At 38.1% G+C, this 16,909-nt stretch overlaps 1 protein-coding gene across 7 annotated transcripts in view; it reads right to left on the bottom strand.

Moving 5' to 3' along the window:
* Positions 1 to 351: 351 nt before the first annotated feature.
* Positions 352 to 16,909, bottom strand: part of FBXL4 (F-box and leucine rich repeat protein 4) — a 48,733-nt gene continuing 32,175 nt past the window's right edge. For 5 of the 7 annotated variants that reach the window (XM_015858841.2, XM_015858839.2, XM_015858842.2 and 2 more), the window contains exons 7-9: positions 9,988 to 10,059; positions 8,798 to 9,110; positions 352 to 4,795 (exon numbers count right to left, since the gene is read on the bottom strand). In XM_015858841.2, the coding sequence (XP_015714327.1) occupies positions 4,632 to 4,795; positions 8,798 to 9,110; positions 9,988 to 10,059 (549 nt within the window). In that variant the 3' untranslated portion in view covers positions 352 to 4,631. The remainder of the gene's footprint in view (positions 4,796 to 8,797; positions 9,111 to 9,987; positions 10,060 to 16,909) is intronic. The other 2 variants (XM_015858847.2, XM_032443383.1) reach the window with 2 other exon arrangements.

Below are 16,909 nucleotides of genomic sequence, written 5' to 3'. Positions count from 1 at the left end.
AACAAAACACAGAAGAGAAAAACTTCATTCCTCACAACTTAGGGTGTCTGTCATAACAGATACTCTTAAATCAAAACAATCTAGAGCTCCGCAACTCAAACTAAAATAACAGTACTTTATCCATCAACTAAACAGACAAATGCCACTAATGTCTGCTATTACTAAGGCTGAATCTTCCCAACAAGAGCCACCTCTTGCCGAAGTCCTTCTTTGAAGATCATGAGGCCCTTAACAAACAAGACTCATGCTTCGATGCTTCCCGCTATCAACTATCACAACTTGTCCCACGCATGCTAAGATCTAATTAAAGAGTCCTTTCATTATCAAGTCAGAAACCTGAAGTCACAGAAATTACCATCTCAGTGAAAGACAAACACTTTTATTTTGGAAAAAAAAAGTTGACCGTGTCTAACACAGCATGTACAGATGCATGAAAACAGGAATCTTCAGCCTAGAAATACCAAAAGCTACAACATACGGAATCATTGCAAAAGAGTAATAATGAACACGTAAATCCATACATAAAGCCACTCCCAAGCTCCGTATAAGAAAATGCTACATTTTATCTAGTTTATTTAGCAGTGCTGCAGATTTGATATGTGAAACATGTCCCATAAGATGCAATAAGTACACACAGTATAAATTAGGACTAAACACACAATTTTGCAAGTGCACAGTGGGTAACATTTCTGATGACAGGAGAGCACTTAAAGTAGTCATAGTCTTAATTACAGCAACATGAAAGATTATAAAAATAACTGCAATATATTATGTTTTCCAGTTAATCTCATGCATTTTCAGAACTATACATACAGCCAGTTAGGTAGATGATGTTTTAAAATAGAGAAAGGGGATGCATTTCAATTTAAGAAAGACACCATGGGCATTGGCAAGGGACTCAAGAGTAGAAACAGTTCCTGGCATTATAAAAAACAGACTTTTCAAGTCAGCTTCTCTTTAGTTCGCTTCCTTCCGGATAGATTTTCGAAGGTTTTAATGTTTGGAGATGGATGTTCTAATTTTGATTTTTGCTATTCCAAGGCTGGTAGTGCAATGCTGAATGGAACTGACCTCAGTTTAGTATTCTAAAGCAAAGTATCTAACCTGAGCTAAATCACAGCTTCCAGAGCCTCCCCAGGGAGGCCCCAGGAAACAATTCATTTGACTTTCCTCAAATATCTAAGGAGGAGATGAATAGCCCTCCAGAGGTGCCCAGATTCCTCCCTTAAACCAGATGTCTAACTTCCAAAGAAACAGCACTTACTGAGATATGTTCCACTCACTGCGTACCATGATTACTGGTCATCTTATATCTGGAAAGGATGACACGAGAGCCCTAAGAATTGGGCAAGATAAAATACAATGAGCTTCCCCTATTTTGTTGGTTTATTTTTGGTCTCAAATTTGGATCTCTAAGTATGTGGGGATTAGAAGTTCCAAACTGCTGTGCAAAGTTGTTCTACACAAGTCCTGCACACTAATGTACTTCATTAAGTGCATAATTTAAACATTAGCAGCTTCATCCACATCCAGAAAGCTATTGAGTCTACCAAAACAATTCATGATTATGAATACATATAGAGAGAATGCAGTTATCAGACTTTGCATTCCCACTCTACCATACTTTGTAATACCTCTCACCAAAACAAAAGGCACTTTGGCAAAGCAACACAGGAAATCCAGCACACCTGTACTGCCCAGGCCCCAGGCTTTTCCTGTTGCACAGATGGAGAGAAACACAGTCCCCTCCATCACCTGTAGAACAACATTTTAAAACACAACTGCTAGAGAACACCTTCTGCTGTTATGTGTACTACACTAAAGTAATTCTTACATGTAAAACATTGAGATTTATATATGTGTGTACATATACGTATGTGTGTACATATATACACACCTAAGTATAAAATAACAAAACCACAAAATACAGCAACTTAGGTTTGCTTCATTGTGATATAAGGAAGGTCTAAAAGTATCTCATTTTCTTATCTTAGAAATATCAGATACACAAAGTCCAGCCTTTCCTTGCTTTGCTGGAAGACATCTTGGAGCTATAAATCCACAGCTAAAAGAGCTTCTTACCCACTGATTGAAGGCTAAAGTGTAAAATTATAGATGAAATATATTTCCCAATTATTTCACAGCTATTTGAATTAATGACATTAGCAACAGCTGAGTTTTAAATAGGCCAAATAAAGAGTAGATTTCAATTTATCTTTCAAGTTACGGTAGAGAACTTCTCATAAAACCAGCTTCAAACAGAAGCCACAACAGAAAGAAAAACATCCCTTAGTATGAACAACTAAATGTCAATTTAAACCTCCTTTATATCACCTAAAAAGCAACAGAGAATGAAACCCTTCACACATACGTGATTACAAAAGCACTTATTCAATTCACTGATGCTATAGCAATGACACTATACTATTTAGTTTACCAGTTTAAAGGCACAATGGATATCACTTCATCCGTATCCCATCCTATTTACAGTGGAAAACAAGATCTCTTAAGAAAAAAAAAGAAACACAGATGCACCCTGAGAAGTAAAAATTTTCAACAAAAATATATATATTTTAAATACTGTTCTTTGTAAAGTCCCATTATTCGAGCCCATATTCCTCTGCAGGTAGGACAACAACTTTCAATATTAAGTTACAATGACCAATATTACTTTTAGATTAAAAAAAAAAATATTAAAAGTTCCCAGACAAGTACATCAACCTAAACCTGATTGAAAGAAATGACGTTTCACATAGAATTTTGCCAAAGTTGGCATCTGTCAGTGGGGAAAACAACATCTGAATTTGAAGTTCTCTGACAATGTCCAGGTTACTAAAAACAAACAAACAAACAAAAAGTGGAATGGATCTGGCTGGAAATCCCATTGTGCCATCTGTGCAGAGGAAGAAAATAAATCAAGAAGCCAACTGTGCATTGCCCTTCTTTGGATCTGGAATTCCCAAAGGATTCAGTAACAAGAAAAAAAAATAAAATCGAAAGAGAAATGTCTTTTTATATAAAAAAATCAGATACATGTTCCTAGTTGTTTTGTGACACAGTCTGAAAAGTATTGGCACCATCAGAAGAGTTCAGAGTGTTCATTCAGGAGTTGCAGAGATTGTCAAACCTTTAACAATTTGCAGCAGTCCTCTACCACTGGATGGTTATTTACTGCATGAAACAAAGCAGTCTTTGCCAGTGGTGCTCAGTGCAATAACATGCTTCTGCCAGATGAATATTTTCCTTCTTCTTCCAGTAGGTAGTAAGTGCCATCGTGACAGTAACAGTGGAGCCATTATCAAACAAGCTGTATTTCATGGTCCATATTCATTAGTAATAGCTAAAAAGGTTAAAACAAAAAACAAAAAAAACACAACCAACCAAACATAAAAACCCAACAAAACTCAACTTTTGATGTACGCAGTAACGTACTCTAGCAGCGGTATTAAAGAAGAGAAAAGCTTCATCCAAGGAAGTGCAAAAGGAAGAAACCCTTTAAATAGTTCACCGACACAGTTTTCCTTCTTCAACATTTCAACAGTGCTGAAGAGAGCGAGTACAGCAGTACTTAGAGCTCTCACCTCTTAGGAAAGAAGAAAACACACAAAAAAACCCCAAATCCAATACTTTGGATTACTAAGACACCAAAATGTGTCACTCTCCTTCCAAAACCACTATATTTTCATTGCTGTTTTACTGAACAAAGATGGTTGTTGTTACCACTTGATAGATTTTATTCCTGTGCAAGGGACTTTTGCTAGTGCATTAACCTAAGTACTGCTTTTTACATACTCTGTAGGATAATTAGATGCATACAAACCAACCGCCTTGACTGTGTAAAGAAAACTAGACTGGAGTTTTCTACACATCAGTGATGACACCGCATACAGCTCAAACTTTATATCCAACGCCAAGAAGCAGCTGGCAATTCTATCTTTCATTTCTGCTATGAGTTCAGGTGGAAGGTTCTTGAATTTATCTGTTGTGTCACTTAGGCTGGACTGTAAAACATCACAACATCTATTTCAGATGGAGGAAGGGATGAGAATCTTTCAGATGCAGTTCATTGCCACAAAAGGAAAAAAGAAAAAGCAAACCTGTCTTTCTAATCCATTCTTAATGAAGCTTAAACAGCTTTTGAAACAAGTAACTGTAGGCCTGATCATAAGATGTTATGCTGCAGACCAAATTAAAATGCTACTGTATGCATGCATGTATATCTGCATACATTTATATACACATATACACATAAATAAAAAAGGAAGCACCCATATTTTTTCTTACTGGTAAATGCTCAACGTTTTCTTTTATCTAGATATTAACATAGTTTGCTGGGTATAACACCCTATCAAGGGACATGTAAGGTGTTTCTCATTTTCTTGCCATTAAAGCCATACATATGGCTAGCATTTAAAAACATGCAGTGCCACCGATTAACAGAGTAAAACAATTATTAGGTACAATATCAGCTCTAAGAAATGCATAATATATTTAAATTTAAAATGTATTTTACCCATTTGTGCAGATAATTAATACAATCCACTACTTCATAGGAATTCTTCTTAAAAAAATCAGCACAAATTCACAGGAAATAACTGTTTAAGGAATTCCATAGCAGCATATGGAGCGAGTCACTGGGTGAAACTCTTCTTTATGAACACATTAGGAAAGTTGGCATTCAGTTCTAGGACAACTCTGTTATCGATCTGTGAACAGAAGGACACATCGAGTAAAGAGAGATCTTTACAAGACTCCAGCAGTTTTCTTAAAGAAGCTGGGCTTACCATCCTCGTCCCTGTTTGAAAACAAAAAAAAAGAGAAAGAAAAAAAAATGCAAAGTTAAAAAAGAACAGTTGTTTGTTTTAAAGCTGCTAATACTGCACGAAAAGAATGCTAGTAGTACAATGTTTGTTTACATTATTTCAATTAGATTTCAAATGAAGAACTTCTCAGTGGCAGTCTTTGTACAATGTTTGCCTTTAAGAAGCCTGCTGTGTTTTCCTAACTCAGCTATTCAATTAGATTGTTTGCTTCTTAGAAGAAACTTTACAACTTCAAGAGAAATTTCTAGTTACAGAAGCTGACCAAAGTACCCAAGGCTACAAGACCCAGTGACCAGATCCCAGGCTTTGGCCTGAGGAAAATACTGTGCGACACTCATGTTCTTGTGACTTTCCTGCTGGCTGCAATGACTGGCACAACACACGCTATTATAGGCTCTTCCAATCCCAAATACATCAGCAAGGCTTCTAGGACTCTGGAGCGGCTATATGTATTACACCCACATCATGTAGGAACAGATCTCAAAAAGACTACCACTGTTCTCTTACATCTGAAAGTCATTCCTCCTGTTTATTTCCGTAGAAACTACAACAGATACAATAACGTTACTTTTAGAAGAAAAAAAATAATAATCAGCAACAATGCATCCACACATCCACTGTAGCTGACTGAAATCCAGTCAGTGCAGAACATGATTCAGCTGACAAGTCATTGAAGTATGACTCAGTTGCCTGAAGTGAAGTGCCTGGTGCTCCCTTGGGGCCACGCAGACACCCACACAGACCCAGCAGACAGGCCACAGGACTGACAGGAGACCCACGCCTTACTGCAGGTACATCCGACCCAAGGTCTGGCACAGCTCATTTTGCAGCCCACCCCACTGCTGTCACACTATTGTGGTGGTGGCTCTTCCACATCAAGCAACTCAGCCTGGCCCCAGATGCATAACCATTGTTCAGCAACAACCAAACACTGCTGTGTGATTGACACTATCTAGGCTGACCAAGGAAGGGCACAGAGCAACGCTGGCTCAAGTTATAGCAAATAATTTTATGCATTTTGACACATTGGCTATGCACAGTCCTGCGAACAGCAGGAACAGGCAGGAGTGCTTTCTGTATTGATAAAGGAATGTAAGAACAAGTTTCAAGATTGCAAAAAAAAATCATCAAATTTTTGGTATACTTGTGACTCCACCTTCAGTCACCACAGTGACTGTCATCACAGTGGTCAGGTGGTTGATACAGCAGTTCCATTAGCACACACATAAATTTTGTTATATTCTTTATTTACATCCCTTAATCATAATTGCACCACAGTATCACTGTCCCATCAGAAGAAACTGCTCTAACGTTTCAGCTGAAACTCCAAGAAAAAAACTACACTACCTTCCTTCTACCAAGCCTAAAATTGCTACTGCATTAGCATCTTCATTTAAAACTAGTTTTGTTTGACCATCTCAGCTTTTAAAATTAAAAATCCAAATGCTTCTACAAAATGCTATTCAATTACATAGTTGATAGTTAGATAGCCTCGATAGCAGCTACTACTTACAGCAATGCAACTAAGCAGCTGATACAGCATACATTTAAAGCTATTGGCATTGCCAATTTAGGTGGTCTTGACATGAGGTTTCTGTTACAAGTTTTATAACACTGGACAATGTACTGCAACAATATAAAAATGTCAGACAGTCATAGCTGGATCACTCTACATTCCTCAAGTGAACAAAAAGCAGGGGAAATAATACAGTTCACCATGTCTATTGGTCTATCAGGAGAAGATGCAGGCAGAGAAGCAGAAGATACTCGTAAACGGGCAGCTCAGTACGTAATGGGTAAAAGAAATATCAGAACTAGAAAACCCAAGAAACACACTTGAAGTACATCAGGTATGGTGTACTTCCATCATACATCTTCCAAACTGTATGATATATACAGTGGATACGAAACCAAACCATGGCTTTAACAGAGCTTTAAGTAACTTTCTTTAGTATGCTTTACACACAATTCAAACAGAGCTACCCATCAAACAATGCTTCATGTGGGCCAATAATTTTTAATGTAAGTTCCCCTGCTGCATGCACCTCTAACCTAGCAGCAATGCTTGTACACCCTCAATACATGCATGTATAAGCCAGGCATTTCTTTGTTGTTTTCCTACTGCTTCCAAAATAGCTGGGTTGCTCCTTCACACACACTGTATCACCTTGTACTGATTGATTGCTTATAGCTGAGGAACAAAAGGTTGTATTCTGCTAAGCATTCCTCTGAAGGAAGAAAGCAAATTGTAGGAGTAGAGAGATTTTTGGTAACAACTTGTGGATAATTCAACTAGGTATCCTCTAGAGAGCACCCTGCTGAACACAACACGCAGGTTTATCAGGAAAGGCTGACTACAAACCCACTTGACCCAGTCGTGCCAGTAGGCACCTAGGGGATGGAACAGAATTCCTCTCCATGTTCAGATTTTTCTACTAAACACCAACGAGATGTTAAACTGAATTCAAATGTGAATTCAGTTGTTAAAGGAGAAGCGTGGCAATACCCCTTCAGTGCTGGCAGAGAGGCAGCAGAACTAGCAGACTTATCTGCAGGCCTAACACAACTGAGCTATTCATTCCACAGCCTTTGGTACAGTGAAAAGGTCAGACCAATTTGTGGGCAGACACAATTCCATTGTAATAGCATGTATGTGGGTGGTCAGGAGAACATACATGTTTATGAAAGACTGTATTCACTATGCCTTTTGGAAACGTTTCATGTCTGAACAGTGAAATGTATATCCCTGATAGTCTTGCTACAAAACAGATTCCCTTAACCACAGGCAAAAACATACATTACCACCTGAAAACTTATGCATTAATCCAAAATAATATTTACTAAGTGGATGTAAGTTTCCATCTGTTCATTCTCCTTCCATGTTGGAGAGAAGGTGGCTTTCTCAATTATAGACGAGTAAAACTATGTCATGGTAAAAGAGCATTTACTATCTATACTGTAGTGACAACTTGCAGCCATATGGTAAATTTTGTACTGAGAAATACTGGTAAGCCTTAAGTTTGCCTGTAACATTTTGAGTAGAAGGCACTGTTTCTCTGGAGCATCACTTCCAACCCAAATGTACTACTTTCTCAGAAGTTATTTAATACTGAAAATAGGCAATGCAGCTACTTTATCTTTCATAATTTAAATCTTTGTTTTTCAACCAACCCTGTGAAAATAAGTCAAGATGAAGATGGAGAAATTTTCCCTACATCAACGTCAAGGCTACCATCATCGTCACAGACTGTTCCTTTTAAAGATAACCTCACATTCCACTGCAGAAAGAATAAAACTACAACTCCCAAAGAGTCCAATGTATATTTAATTTGGATTTCCCATAATATTTTTAGCTATTGACACCGCAGAGAATTAGAAATCTAAGATTTGATGCATTCTCTGCACCTCATCACTTCTTTCTCACCTCAGCGATAATTCCATTTAAAGTTTTGTTATTAATTACATTTTTTCTCTTGAAAGACAAATTCAATTCCTGTTAAAAGTGAGAAAGATTGTCAATGCTGCTTGGTGTACCTGCACTGTGCAAAAGCAGGAATCTGTTTATTAACTATAAATATACTTAGTCACACTTCATAGAAATAAAACAAAAGCAGGAACAAGAAGAAGAGACTGGATCTTCTGAGAGCAAAATCAAAAGATGTCCATTAAATGTACTAATATAATGAAACTAAAAGTTACTGGAACAAATCCGCGCGATTCTCAGCTTAAGATTGTTTAATACTAAACAATCAAATTACACAGTCAGGAGAATCCAAAGAATTTACATGTCAGAAAACCGTTGCAGTTAATACTTTTCTCCCATTTTCTCATGAGCTAAGCCATACTTTCATACAAATACATAAATATATACAAATACATCTATAAGGCAGAAGGTTGACCACATGGATTTCTTTTATAACTCACAGGCTTCTGAGAACAGTAAAATATATACCAGTATTCCCATATTTTCTTACCCAATATATCTAGCTGTCGTAAATGAGCACAGTTAGCTGCAAGCTCTTCGATGTCTGTGTCACACACAGACCTGTTGGCCGTGAGAAAGAGCTTTTGCAAGTTCGGAAGTTTACGTGCGAGGTTTGTGAAGCAGCCTGTACTGCTCTGTAACGTGGGGCACCAGCCGAGATCAAGTTCTTCCAAAAGCTGGCAGCCTGAAGCCAACTCTGCTATTCCATTTTCAGTTATGTTTTTACATCTCCACAGATCCAGACTGCGGAGCTTTTTGCACTTTGCTCCCATCATGCTTGCTATAAGATCATAGTCTTCAATCTGCAAGGAAAATAAACACTTTGTCATCTATACTGCCCTTCCAGACACACACAGGTGTTTCAAGATTCACTTGTTAACACATCTACAGAAACATTTAAGCATTCATTGCTTCTAAAGAGCTCCAAGAATTACTCTCTGTACATTGAGGTCTACTCCTACATAAAACAAAAATAAAGTTCCTATTTACTCCCAAACATACCTGATTTTATATTCACTTGACACCGAGGATCAGTGAAAATGCAGTTAGAAGTTTATTTTCTTTGAAAACCTTCTCCTTTTCTTCAAGAGATTATTAGAATTGTATTTATGACAACAGGAATGGCAACTCTAAGTGTATGTGCATTAAAGAGGACACTAGTTTCCATTCTAGGCTGACCATCTGCTACACTTCATTATGGAAGCTTTACTATTTACCTCAGACAAGCCAAAGGGGCTCAAAGTACCCCAACTCCACAGGTAGAAGGAATGAAATACACTATCAAAAATCATAGGAAGACTAGAGTTGTTGGAAAAATAATGCGCTGCCTTTCTCCTCTGGCCATGAGTCAAAGTTGGGAAGGCTGAGTCAATTCTGCTTTGTCACTTCTGAAACTGCAGGGAAGTTTACCTGATGAGTTACCAGATGTATTTATCACCAGAGACAGAAAGTTAAGTCCCAGTGCATACAACCCTGACTGACATGCAGATTCAACAAAGTTTAGATGAGCTCTGTGCAGGATTTCCAAGGCCCGTATTTTCTGCCTTTAATTCAGTGTGTGTGTGCCCAGGATGTCTACATGACTCAAAGAGCTTTCGTTGAAAACATTCTTGTGTTTATGACTGTAGTGTCACACACAGGTGTTGGCCTGCTATGAAACACAGCACTCTAGCTACTCACCATGACGCAGCTGCCCAAGCTGAGGTGTTGAAGCTCTGAGCAGAAGTTCAGGATACTGAGCAGGGCTGTTTGCTGCCACCAGAGAACGCATCAGAAGGAAATATGGAACGTGAAACAAAGAGAAGAGGTCAATTAAGCATTAAAGGCTGTCACTGCATTTCCTGAAACACAGCTCAAAACTCTGTTACAGACACCACAAATGCCACTTAATGAGTCCCCAGGTAATCTGCCCATTGATTGGCTTAAAGTAACAGTAATCATTACAAACCTTTACACAAGTCACTTTGGATGTGGTTTTGAATTGCCCTGAAGATACCTATACACTCATGACCTATCAGCTCATTTCCCCCAGGAAAGATACAGAAGAATAAGTGTGGCAAGTTCAAACAGCAGGCGAGGCCAGACCAAAAACACAGAGGGCTGGTGACACACCAGCAGAACAGCAGAGCTCTGACATTCTCCCATCAGCCGTAGCCTGATGGAACTGCCAATAGAGCAGCACAGCATTGGGACCGAGCTGGTGACTTTAATGTCAAAGGAGTCTCCGTGCTGACAGGGATGCTGACAACCATTGAGCACCTGTCACTACCAGCATGCAGGCTGAAACAGATATAATGTGTACTTTACAGTCATGTTTCTGCCATTTATCACAGCCATTCTTTTCAGAAAGTACTGCACATTACTCAGCCTGAAATTATACTGGAACGCAGATGTATCTTACAAAATGTTAAATACGTGGCTATTCTGTTCTATGACAAGAGAAACTTCGTGGTATTTTATTTGTGTTTCTAAGACAGAGAAAAGACTCCTCTGCATTGTCTGTAGCCATATTCTGTTTTGTGGCTTGAAATACACTCAAGAGCAAAGAAGGACACAGCCTGGGATTCAAAACAGAAATATCTGTGCATCATACTTCAAACATCTACCACTTCATTCATTTTCTGTAAGCCTGAAAACTGCAGTAAGTTCCGTAACGTATCAATAACTAAAGTCTGTGGATGTATATAGGATACACAACAGTGTCTCACATACACAAAAAAATAAGCAGTATACAAAGGACAAGATGAATTGCTAATGCTTAGAACTCCTACAGGAATACCAGCAAATAATTCGTAGACATGCAAACTATAAAATCTATCTATCTATATGTGCTAATATAAAGTTGCTTGTTTTCACAGACTTTATGGTAAAATGCTTCACTGAATTTTTTCAGTCATTATATCCCAATGAAATGCAGCAGGAACATTATCTTTTCTTATGGTACTGTGAAGAACTACATGATTCCTTGCACTGAAACACTGCCAGATGCAGAACAGAGACAGTGGGTAGAGTATTCATGGAGACCATTCCAGACATCTAATTTAAGCACCTCAAGGGAGCAATTAGAAACACCCAACACTTAACACGGATGGAACTTCAGCTGCCAGCCTGGCCTTCCGAGATTTGATTTCCCAAAAGGAGCCTGAAGGTTGAGGGTACAAACAAGCCTTCCCCACAGATATCTTTGCGGAGGTCTTACAAAGCAACTGTCTGCTTGCACAATTGACTTTCATTTACGTTTTTAAAGAGAAGGGTAGACTAGGGAATTAAACATAAAAGCATTAAGAAGTCATTATAAAAGAGGTAACACTTAGGAGCGCTTTAAAGCTAGTTAATGTGTATATATCCAATATGTTTTAACTAAAGTACGTATTAAGTAAGCACTTTATTTGGAGCATTAAAACTGAATAAACGAGCAACTCCAATGGAGTGAGACATCCTTTATTCTTTACTTCCCTGAAAGCTATGAGCTTTAGAACCCATTCAGACTTCCAAATTAAATAAATCCTCACATCTCTCTATAAATCTTAAGTATCAGAGCTAAATACACCAGTCTCTTAACATCCAATGCTAAGCAGGTTTTCTGACTTTACAATAAAACTGAATAACTCAATGTATTTGACCACGGTTGGTTTTTTTTTCCTGCAATAGTTTCTACAATGGAATTTAAACAATGGCCTGAAAGGTCAGAAAGCAGCAATACTTTTCCTTAATTGACGTAATTCAGAAGCATACAGATACTCTGAGCAGACTGTAGAATGCAAGATCTATTCCATAATGACACTCCTTCAGGGAAGAGTGAAATAGGTAAGGAGATCAATATTCATAGTGGGCTTGATCACAAAAGTAACCTGATGTGTTAACTTGAACGGGAATTTGGTGACTCTCTCAGAATACTTTAGTCCAGCGGAGTCCTTCCTTTATTATATGCACTGAGTCCACATTTTAGAGGTCTCTTCACAATTTGTATTAGCTAAAGTATTACCTTAAACAAAACAAAACAGCGAAAGAACAACAGGAAGAAGATAAGCAGTAGAAATGTGAGTAATAAAAAAGCATTGTGGTAGAACACCACAGCATACCATAGCACAGCCTGCCAAATCTAGCCCAAGAGTAAACAGTAAGTTACTCGACAGTAGCTATACTCATTGCAGGTTAATTCCCCTTCTGGAGTGCATGCATGCCTCCACACAAGAAAACAGACTTTCTTCAGAAGCTGTGTCTGTTCTTCAGTAACTGGAGGCAGTTTCTGCGTATGTCAAAAGAAAAAAAGAAAAAGAAAAAAAAATAAAAAATATATATATATATATCAACCACCTTTCTTTGAATATGCTTAGTTGAGCCCCAGTCAGTTGTGAATACAGGTGGTAAAGGACATCAAAATAGCAGGTAAGAATGGCAGCTCACAGAATCCATACGCACTGCATATAAAGAACTACCATTGTAATAACATGACCGTTTCAAGCCATCTGTCTGTACAGTTCATCTCTCTGACTTGTCTTGAACACAAGATGAGTGATTACACTCCTATGTAAGCAGAGAAGAGTGAGGCAATCACCTGACCTTGAAGCTGTAAGACAGGCCAAACCTCAGATGTCAGAGCTCATTATAAGAGGAGCAGAGGTCACCTAAATTCTGGACCAGCGAGCTTCAACTAGAGAGAATCCAATTTCACTTTCTCAGCCAAGCAGAGGCTGTCAAATCAAAGACTCCCCACATAACACTTCATTTGTGAGCTTAGTAGCCAAGATATGTATAGTTTGAAGACTTTCTAAGGATTCCCTGCAGCAAAGGTAAGAGCTGGCTTTGTACCTGCTCTCCCTCATGCATGCTGAAACTGCAGAAGGAAAACAGTAGATGCCTCAGTAGTCCAAATTTCTTCTGCCATCCAATCAAAGCAATAACTGGTGAACAGTCAATTTTCATAAGATGGCACAAACAGCAGGAAGAGCAGTTCTAAGCAGCCAAATAGAATCCTATTATCCATTTCCAGGAATGGTTTTCAGATGATGAAACTGCATGCAGGTGAAGCCATGCACAAATTGCTTGAAGAGAGAAGACTGGCATCGAGCTGCACAGAAGGCTGACATGATACTGCTGTTAAACACAGCCTTGTAGAACAAATTACAGAAATATTTTAGGGCACAACAGTTAGTCCTAAGCCTCAGAAACTGGAAGGAGACACCCTGAAGAGTCTCTGAAGTCTTTAAGAACAGGCTAGACGAGCATGTCAGAAATGACATCAACAGAGATGATCCTGCTTTGGACAAGAAGAGAGAGATTACCTTTTGAAATCCTAACTCATTCCACACGAGACAGGAGAGTTCTGTCCAAACATGAATAAGTCTTTCATTCGGTAACACAGCTGGCCTGGAACACATTTCTGTGCTGTGTATACAGCAATTAAATAGCTGATACTGGACTAATTTCCATCCTACCTGCCTTTGTGAAGACCTTAAACATCACACGTACATTCTGACTTGCAAGTTGCCAGAGTGCAGCTGGCTTGAATAAACTGTGGAGAAATTGAATACTGGTATGAAGAGTAATACACCTAGTGAGGCTGAATCCTGCTGCCATTTTTTCAGGGCTTTTTGCATTCATGATCCAGCCAGAAGTGCAAATTATTTCTGATGTTGGTATGATAAGGAAAGCATCCAACAGACATCCTGAGATTAATATCCTTTCAAACAAAAAAGCCCCTTCTGTCTGTGCTACACTTGGCTCAGTCGTGAAAGATGCACTTTCAGTCTTGGACCATTTACTCACTGCAGTTTCACTGTCAAGTAGTCCAGAATATAAAAGAAATGCTTAAGCTTTTTACAAATACAGAAGATGGCTATGATATACTGGCTATACTGTAATAAGAAGTGCAAAAACAACTGCAGTGCATTCTACCTATGGAATGCTAATGGAAGAACTACAGAGAAAGTAAAAACATGGTTTTACTTCTAAGGCTGGGAGGGGTCTACACATTTTTATAAACTCTTTATAGAAAAATCTTTAAAACTTCCTTTACTTTTAATGGTAGGGTCAAAAAAAAAAAAAAAAAAAAAAAAAAAAGAAAGAAGAAGAAATAAAATATATAAATAATAAATAAACAGACAGCTTTTTTCCCCTACAGTGTAATCAGAAGAAGCATGTCTGACATAGACCGGGAATTCTTTCAGCCCCCTCAATGAAACAAGACTGCCTAAATCTTTTACAAGACTTTTGTTCTCCTCTAATTTTTTCTTCTTTTTTTTCTTTATTTTTTTTTCCTTATTTCCTCAGTGAAGTAAATGCTGACAAAATCTCAAACTCTGGTTAAGACCTGCTTTCTCCATTCTTTAAACTAGACTTCCCTTGCTTCCTGTATTTTTTAATCACAGAATTACTAGATCCTTGGCTAACTACTTACACATGAAAAATTCTGAGTTTTGCATGAATATATATTTCAAAATTAAAATTTCAAGTTAGGGGTAGAAAAAAAAAGCGTAAACCCCTCCCCTCCATAATTGTATTATATGAAAGGACAAAGTTGTTATTATTTTTTCTTATCAGTTCCAAATGACAACCTCATCCCCAGTGTTCCCTGCCCCATGCCCCCAACCCTGTTGTTTCTGCTTACGTTCAAATAGTTATATAACATTAGTCTCAGGCATATATCAGATAACGTGCCTATATTTGCAGGCTTACCACAACGAGAATATTGCATTTTTTCCATAATATTAAGGAATTAATTTAACAGAGTTCCTAAAGACCACAATTTCTTTTCTCATATTTCAGTTACTTATCTCTCCTTTAAAAACACATCTTGAAGAGTCTTTGCAGTGAGTTGCTCTTGCATATGAATTTATGCATTTGTTATATTTAATAACAGGTGCTATCACGGTATTTACTGATGTTTCTAGGTGTCATTTCCATCTTACTCTACCGATCTACATTAAAATACTGCTTAAAATATTTGCTTTCAGGTTAGAATCAGGCTATCTAGGACTATATTAACCAATTGTACCAGCTAACATTTCTACTACTTGATTCCACGAGCAATCACCTTTCATAAAGCAAATAGAAAATCATTGAAAGATTTCATCAGGCAAACATTAAAGATTTATGGAACCCTAAATACTCAGTAGTCACATGCTGTTTGTGTACAAGTCAAATCCACATTTCTCAATACACTCAGCTAAGGAAGTTGATAAGACAATCAGACATTCACTGTTGGACATCAAAAATGGAAAAACAGCATGATGATAATGGCTGGCAGCAGACCTCAAGTCACAGTTGGAGATGCAATGGGCACTGTGGCATGTCTGTGGGCATGGTCTGCCACCCCAAAAGCCACACACATCCTGTGGACCAGGCACTCTTGACTCAACAGGCAGCTGAAGCTTTCCTGCTCAAGGGGCTGCTTTCAGAAAGCCAACCATTACAGGTTTTGGTTTGTGATGTTCTAAAGTTCCAAAGTTTTGAGTGTAGAAACCTTGAAGCTGCTAAGGAAACAAAGAAAATCCTTTGTATGCTCTGCTGGTAAGGGAGTCCTGTAGAGCACCCTCTGCACAGCCTGAAGGAAGAGAAGGAGAGCGTGCTGCCTGGGGCTGCCCAAAGGCCACGCTGGCAGCACACATCCCCTGCCATCCCACTTCTAGGGAAACAAGAAGCTCCTGCCACTGGGATAACGACCTTTCAGAGAGGACTGATAACTCTTCCCCTAAAAGAAACATTCTGGATTGTCCACCTTTGCACTGTTGTTTTCCCTCTCACTACTACAAACTCTGCTTTATTTAACTCTTGCTAAAATATTTCATAAAGTGAAGATAATTACTTCTAACTATAGTAAAAACTAATCAAGACACTTAACTAGATACTAGATGTGAACTCAGGTTTGGGGCTTCCAGAAATTTCTTAGTGAATAGCAACCACTATGTGCTTCTGTGTGATGTGGAGACCAATAATCTCAATGGCAGCACATCACTGGATTCCGCTACTAGTATATGTGACTACGGTACCTTTGGAACGACAACTTATTTCTGTATGTAAAACCAGATGATAGGAAGTTCTAGTACAACTCCTTGCAAGAAAAAAAAGAAAATCTCATAATTTGAACCCACTGTCAGCAATGGAGAAAATTCTTCCATCCGATTTTGGCTTACAGAAATAAAAATACAGAAAGATTGCTATCAGTATTTTCCATCAATCCTCTAAAAAACAATACATTGTAAGCAGTTTCTTACTTATCACAGTCTTAATCTTTCGTCAGTGAAGTTCTATTTCATAGTTACAACAAAGAACGCTTTATCACACTAGAACTTCCTGTGTTAAAAAAAAAAAGAAAGCACACAAATAAGAAAACTGCCTATTTGTCACTGGCTCAATTCCCTTTAAGAACATACCTTCTAGCCAGAGGCTTTCACAGTTTTTCAGTGTTAGCAACTCTTAGTCCTAACAATTTGCGCCCAACGAAATTTAATCCAGGCTGAGAAGTGTCAGACAATAGATCTCAGAAATACAGCATCACCCATAACAGTGATGCTTCTAAGAAGTCTCATGTTATGTCAGCATTAACTTTTTCATTGCTCATGGCATTAAAAAAAAAAAAAAAAAAAGAGCTATTACATTT

The sequence above is a fragment of the Coturnix japonica genome, chromosome 3 (genome assembly GCF_001577835.2).
Source record: "Coturnix japonica isolate 7356 chromosome 3, Coturnix japonica 2.1, whole genome shotgun sequence".
Classification (NCBI taxonomy): domain Eukaryota; kingdom Metazoa; phylum Chordata; class Aves; order Galliformes; family Phasianidae; genus Coturnix; species Coturnix japonica.
The sequence above is the reverse complement of the archived record's forward strand: the minus strand, read 5'-3'. Positions and strand labels throughout refer to the sequence as shown.